Source organism: Poecilia mexicana, unplaced genomic scaffold, assembly GCF_051168715.1.
Source record: "Poecilia mexicana isolate PSO_F unplaced genomic scaffold, ASM5116871v1 scaffold_23, whole genome shotgun sequence".
Lineage (NCBI taxonomy): Eukaryota > Metazoa > Chordata > Actinopteri > Cyprinodontiformes > Poeciliidae > Poecilia > Poecilia mexicana.
This window is the reverse complement of record NW_028263392.1, coordinates 8326718-8334512: the sequence shown is the minus strand read 5'-3', so window position 1 is coordinate 8334512 and position 7795 is coordinate 8326718. Positions and strand designations below refer to the sequence as shown.

The 7795-nt window shown below is 34.9% G+C and overlaps 1 protein-coding gene across 1 annotated transcript; it reads left to right on the top strand.

The window, feature by feature from the left end:
• Window positions 1-4418: 4418 nt before the first annotated feature.
• LOC106912458 (macrophage mannose receptor 1-like) lies at window positions 4419-7548 on the top strand (the record flags this gene model as incomplete). Its single annotated transcript, XM_088003290.1, has 3 exons — window positions 4419-4800; window positions 6012-6323; window positions 6730-7548. Coding segments are annotated over 3 exons (1074 nt in total), but the record flags the coding sequence as incomplete, so codon positions are not given.
• Window positions 7549-7795: the final 247 nt, after the last annotated feature.

The following is a 7795-nucleotide window of genomic DNA, read 5'->3' as shown; positions in this document are numbered from 1 at the left end:
CAGGCTGCTTTTCATCTTTTGCACTTGTTGTCCCTGACACTTGTTGACTTCCATTTGAAAGGTCTCCTTAGGGAAATGTCACTGTTTCGGTAAGTGCCTTTCCATTACGCAGAAAACTCAGGAGAAATTGGGTGAGATCAAGCCTTTTAAGGAGGCGGGAGTAAATCTGCATGAAGGCATTCGTTGCAATTACTTAATCTGGCTGGCAAAATACGGCGAAGCAGTCGAATAATATTCCACTGGAAAATAAAGCGTGGTCACAGAGTTAATCATACAGATTTGCTTGCTTTTATGACTTAATGTTGGACAATTAAAAACAAATATTTTTTCATATTTGGTTGCTAGAGAAGCTATAGCTATAAACCATTTAAAGTGGAATTTGAGCGTATAGAGCCACATTTAATATTGATGATTACTTTTTCCACATGGAAAAGAGGTCAAAAGGTTAGACATTTCCAACAACATTTTGACATTTAAAGCATATTACCCAGTGACGGAGTATAATATATTCAACTTCTAAAATCTCTGATTACCCAATGAGAAAAGATGTAGAAAAATATCATGACAGTAGAGACGCCACACTGTCATTACAGTAAAACCTTTTAAAAACAAACTAAGCTACATTATGTAAATATTCCAGCCACAATTAAATGTTCTGGATTTTCATTCTTTTTTTTCTTCTTTTTGAGTCTGGCATTGAAAGACTTACTCTTCATAGATTCTAGTTCATTTTAAAGCTTGTTTGCCACAAATAGTTAAAAAAAAAAAAAATTATGAACAGATATTCCAATCCTATTCCAGACAGAGAATGTTATCCTTCCTGAATAAATGCTATTCTTGCTGTTACTATCAGCCACGTGTCAATCAAGTATTCCTTGCAAGTTATGTTGATCTGAAACCTCAGTTTTCCTACAACCGTCGTTTTTCAAAGTTTACGCTCTCTGTGAAATTTTCCCTTCTGCATCTCAAAATTGCAGGAAGTTGAACTTAACTCTTCAGTCCAATTAAGAGTTGTTAAGAATAAGAATTAAACAGACATCTTGTAAGTTTTGAGTGTTCAAATATTACACCACACAAGTATCTGCTGCTGACTGATTTGCAAAAAGAAAGCTCAGAAAGCAGAGTGACTTTTTGGCCCAGTATTTATTTAATTTGATTTTTATTTTTATTTTTTTTCAGTTATGTCTGGCTCCGGTACTCCACAGGCTCTCGACTTTATATTTGCAAGTGGTATTTGTAACGTTTAACTTCACTTATTCCTGAAGCATCCTCTGAAGAAATTCTCAAAATGAACCGTTTTGTAAACACAGCACTTAATTCTCCAGAGATTAAGCAGAGGGCTGTTTTCAGCTGACAGTCAATGTTCCACCTTCGGGTCCCTCCTCATTTGTTCTTCAATAATTCAGATGTGTACGTGGGGTAAACAACACAGGACTTCATCATTAGGTAGCCGCAAAACATTGACTTTTAGTGCATATCCTGTGCAGCTTTGCTAAAGTGCAAAAAAAATTTTTTTTATTGTTACGCAAACGTGTTCTTGAAGTCTCGGTGGGGTTTAGTCGTCAAGTACTCAACATGCACTTAAATTGCTTCCTGTTCCAGTGCCAGAAAATCTTTGCTAGCAATCAGGAGCTTGCAGCTGCCTCCTACAAACACACGCACGCACGCACGCTGTCAGACTCTTAAAAAACAAGCCACAGGATTGGTCAAATATCTAGCAGCACTTATGTGGATAAAATGGCTTCACCTGCTGTTGAACCAAGTTGACATGCCCCTTTATCTAACAGCTTTCCTCACAATTCCATCAATACCTGGGGTCACTGTGGCCTCACACCTACACAAACGCAGTTTGGGAGCAGAGCGCGGCGTCCGAATCTGGACTGAAGCATTTCTTAAACATAATGCACACTTGAAGAGAACAGAAAATCACACACAGCAACAACAATCTGCTGTGGCCACGTACAAATTCGATTACTCAAGTATAATTTTGAGCTATAACGCCTTGCAGGAATAATGCTTTCATACTCTATCATTAGTTATAATCAGGTGTCTGCCCTGGAAGGAAAATCATCCTTGTAAGCACCTTTATATATATATATATATATATATATATATATATATATATATATATATAGTCAGTTTCACCCCATGAAAAACAGTGGAACTGAAATATCTGCCAAAGGTTGTAAAGTGCTGAGTCACTGCGACTCAACTTTTAACTTTTTTTTTTTGTATAGTTTTGTTATTGGTTCAGAAAACCTCGTTCTTTTTGAAATTATCACGACTGTCTGTACCCTAAGGCATGTAATACAAATCAAGTTGGACAAGTTGTTCAATGTACAGCTTTTTTGTTATCTTCCCCATAACTTCAAACTGAAATCTTCCTAAGTATCACACTGCCTGTTAGTTATCAGCTTCTCACTGAGGCAAAGTATGTAGCTAAACTAAAGCAGCAGTAGGAACAATTGTTGCACTTTTTCCAAGTGCAACAAAAGAAAAAGTGTTAAGTGCACAGAAATTTTGAGAGATTTAATTTCACTGGGGGGTTTTTTCTGCTCTTTGAGTAACATGGCATTAAAGATGAATAGAAATATTTTCCTTGTTGACAGGGACAATAATTCACTGTAACAATAAAGAGCTTTCCTTGTTACAGTAGTTTTGCATGTTTCATAGACTATAGCAGGGGGCTTCAAAGAATATACAACACTGTTCCACGGGTCCATGCATACTTCTGCTTTTTTTTTTTTTTTTTGTGGCATATGATGAACAGAGCAGCTTTTTATGAAGGTAGTGATAAAATGGCGAGGGTTAGAGAGATTTGCATGAACAACGATCTGTTTTGAAATTCAAAATTGATGATGCATGTAGGTGGCGAGCAACATCAAACTTCGCTGCGAGATTTGACATTTTATTTTAAACCAAATCAACGTTTTCTCAAAGCTACATATTGTTTTGTAGAATTCAAAATAGTCAATCATATTAGTAAAATGGTTGACTATTTTGACTTTAAAATTTAAAATCCCTCAGCGAGATCCACTTCTTTACCAAAACCAAAGTTTAGACCATTTTGCATTTAATCTTCTCATAAACAGGACTATTCATCCATATCTGGAGCGATGGCACAGGTCCTGAAGTTTGAATAACAAACAATACAGCTTTCATTACGTAGCGACTCTGATGAAACATTAACTACCTTGTTGCAGTACAGTGATAAACTATATATATATATATATATATATATATATATATATATATATATATATATATATAGGCCTAATGCAAAAATAAAGAAAGTGTTATCAGAACTGACATTTACTTGGTTTTTGTTTCCACCTAATATTCCTACCTATTACAGTTTTCTATTATGTTTATTTAACTTTCAAGTTAATTTATTGATGATGACTCTCGACAAAGTTCATTTTTGTTTCTGATACCTTTCACGAGTTCTAGTCCAGTATTTGTTTGTCATTAAAGATAATGCATTTTCTAGGAAATGCAGTTCAGATTGACAAAAAAAAAAAAAAAAAAAGGACATGTCAGGGAAGGAAACATTCTTTAAAGTTCAAGCAAAAAAATTAACAAGGTTTTAATCCTGATGCTAGGAAAGTTAAGAGTAACCCGTTAGTTTACAATCAATTCTCAAAAAACTGTAAAACCATCATCTTCCAAAACCAAACCAGTTGGTGACATTTTTAATAAATTGCTGAAAATTTTCAATAGATTCATAAACTGGAGAGAGAGAATAAAAAAACGTCATGAGCGAGAGTCATTCCCTCAGAAAGATACGGTCTCCATTTTGGTCTGATTTGACTATGACTTGGCTGCACTTTACCATCTTGTTATTCATTAATTTCAGGACGTCTTTGTTTTGAATGTGTAAACTCTGTTTCCGAATATTAAACTGATCCACACGAAATGGAAAGTGCACTCTGCACCAGATGCTTCAGCAAGTAAGTCCTGAACTTATTCTTACTTACTGTTAAATAATTTGTACTTGTTTCTGATATATTAGGCTGTTACACCCTCTTATATGCAGCATGTAGATGATGGAAACAGTATTATTTACTGTATTCATTTGAAAGGTTTTTCTTTTTACCTTTTTCTCTAGTTTGTTTGTGCAGAAGAATTGTTGAGCTGCAGACGATGATGAAAGTTTTGTTCCTCGTTCTGTGTTCAGGTAAGCATTGTTTTATTTGTCTTAATTTAAATCACGTTTGTGTTTGTTGTGTTTATCTTACTTTTTTTTTTTTGTCGGATTAATTATAAATTTTGTCTGCAGTAATTTTAGTCACTTTCCCTTTAAGAACCGACTCACGGTGAAAATGTGCACAAACCAATGAACTTTGCACAAGAAACATAGACTATACCTTACATTTCATCTTATAGAAGTGAAGCTCCTGTAAACAAACTTATTTATAGTACATTATTGTCTTTTTGCAGGAATTTTGCAGTTTTCATTAGCTGCATACCGTCTGCGATACTTTAATGATCATCCAGAAGAGAGACTGAGCTGGACTGACGCAAAACAATACTGTGTTGAAGAGGGAGGATCATTACTGAGTCTGTATGATGAAGAGGAGGAGAGGATGATATTTAATTACGCTGACCAAGGACCTGGGTTTTGGATTGGCCTCAAGAAGAAGGATAATGATACTCTCTTTTGGTCAAATGGAGAAATTGTCAACTTTACCAAGTCGACAGTAAACATTAGTGATTTAGATCAACTCTGTGAAGCTTTTAAAAACGGTTCATGGATGGGTGTTAATTGTTCAGAAGAAAAAGCTTTCATGTGTAAAAATGGTAAGTATAAGCCTGCATTTTCCTTTTTTCTGAAAAAAAAAATACTAATAAAGTTAAAGGAAGATAAATGTTGAGGGACAACATAGTAATAATTAGTGCTTTAACTAATGCAGGTACTCCCCTTTAATATGATAAAATTAATTTTTATCATATTAATCAATACATAAGTAGCTTTAATAAAAGTAAAATAAAAAAAGAAAAGCTGGTTCTAAGTCAGATCCACTTGAGCCACGTCAATCATCATGGCGGTAACATGTGTTACAAGTCCTGGGTGTCAGAACTGCTGTAACAGAGTTGACACAATCTGAAGAGAAAATAAACAAGGAGTCGGCAATGATGACCAGCGCTGCTGTTGACATCCAGATTGCGTTTGTTTTTTTTGTTGTTTTTTTTTGCTGACTTGTATGAGTAACCAAACTGAGCTCAACCTCTGATTGTAACTATGCTAACTCAACAATCAAACAATGAATATTATTCTTTGCACTTTTACAAAGTAAACTTGACATTCCCTTTGAAACCACTTTGAATCTCTTAATCTATCACCTGAAATTATTGAGACAGTTATAGTCAATAATACCGCTCCTGTCCCCACTATAAATACAGACAGATCAACATGCCGAACTGCAAATGATTAAAAATAAAAAACTAAATACTGTGGTGGCATTTTTAGGTGCACCACACATGGACATAAAAAGTAACATAAATATAACATAATATAAGCTCCTTAAAAACAAAGAAGTGATGCGTACATTTTACTCTTGCTATTTCAATAAACCTATTACTGTTCATTTCCTGTTATAAAATATATTTCTTATTATTAGGACTATCATCTAACAAGACACCAATTTAAAAAAAATGTAAATGTAGTGAGTGAGAGTTGCTTCTTCCAGGGAAAAAAGTTGTCCTCTTCAGAGTTAACCCGCTTTATGTTGCATATAATGAAGACTTGGAAAACACAGATAAGCTCCTGTACACACTGAAAGCTGGGAAAAATGTACTGATACACAAAGGAGTTAAATTTTAAAGTGCCAATCCTGCACTTAAAAACACTGGTCAGTGTTATTTTGGTGAAACCCAATAACCCTAAGTCAATATTTATCTTCTTATGGATTTAACAGTTCAGTTCTATTCAATCAAGTTTGTCATTTTGAAGTGTAAATTTACACACGTGCTCACTTGACTCTACTTTCTTTTTGTTTTTTCTTTACCAGGTGAAAATTTCGTGCTTGTAGATGATGTTGAGAGAAACTGGTGCCAGGCAATGCAACACTGCAGAACACATTTCAGCGATTTAGCAAGTATCATGGACGAACAGCAAAATGAAGACCTGCGACAAAAAAGTCGAGGAAAAAACGTTTGGATCGGGCTTCAGCATGATAACTATGCATGGGCAGACAAAAGTTGTTCAACATTCAGAACTATTAGTAATAGTTCTGATTGTTTCTCTTTACGTAAAGATGGGAATGAGCTTAGTTGGGATCCAGTTGGGTGCATTAATGGAAAACCAATCATTTGTTATAAAGGTTAGCTATAAATTTAATACATTTACTGGCAAATATCGTTATTGAGAAAATTTAGAAATGTCATGCAGAATTAGAACAAATATGCACATTCATCTTAGACATTAATAAGCGAAGCAGTAAAGTTTCAAGAGAATATCCGTGCTATGTTATTAAGAAATAGTGTGACATAAATTTACCTTCTAATTCAGATCCAGTAAAGTAACGTTTAACATGTCATAATTTGGAGTTTTAATCAAATACACAAATAACCAATCCCAAATGCTAAAAATGCATCATCCTATTTCCAGACACTGTCAGCACAATTTAGATTAGCATGCAGCAAAGGGTTAAAAGAATTGCGTTGATGATCTAGGCGAGCCTTTCACTTTCTGTGAGTCTTATTTGTGTTTTTTGTCTTAATTTTCAGGCCATGCGAGAATCATAGTAATCAAGGAGCCCAAAACTTGGGAGGACGCGCTGAATTACTGTGAAGCCAGACATTCACGCTTTCTATGGATTGAGGATGAGGAGGACCAGAAAGCTGTTGGACAGAGGCTAAATTTCACTGTCACTGGTTCTTTGAAGCATTTGTGGATCGGTCTGAGGCAGAGTTCTGTCTTTGGGTTCTGGATTTGGAGTGACCGAATTGCGAACTATAAGAACTGGGAGAATGGACAACAGCCTGAGATGGCTTTGTTCCGTCACTGTGGTGTGATTGATGCTAAAACCTTAGAATGGAGTGGTGAAGATTGTAAGCTTAAGTTACCTTTCCTCTGTGAGGAGGATATAATATACATGAAGACCTAAAATTACAGCTTCATTCAACAGCCGAAAGCCTAATGATGTCATGTTACCACTTCCATCCATCTGTCTGTTTCTCTCTCTCTCTCTGTGTTATTGGTGGGTTTGATTCTATGTTTAGGTGTTTGTTTTTTTTATCATTTCATGTAATCAGTGTCCGAATTTTGACCGCATATTTAAGGTCTCATATGTATTTCCAAAAGCAGTATGTAAAATGTTTTGCCTTTTTTTTCTGTTGTGCAGTTTTTGACAAGAGATACTTTCAAATCATATATTTAAAGTGATTAAGTAATTACAGATTTAAAACAAAAATTCTGATAATCAGTGTATAGATTAAAAAAAAAAAAAAACTTATGCTCTATATGTTTTATTGTTTTATTATACAGACACACTTTTCACATGCTCACAAAAGTTGCACTTGCTTAATAAACACAGGAACGCTTGTTTTATGGTGTCTGAGCTTTATATGTTAGGAAACAAAGTTATGGGGAAATGTTACAAAAGCATGAAAAAGGTGGTCTACTACTTTGATTGTGTTAGTGATCCCTGCTTTCTGAGAGTACAGAAAGCATACAGAATCTTCCAGATCAACAGTGTTGTCATTTACTTCTTATAAAAGTGTGTTTTCAAGCATGGAGAAAAATTAAGAGGCTGAAATTTACTCCTGCTTGAGATTTTTCTGTTGATGCAAG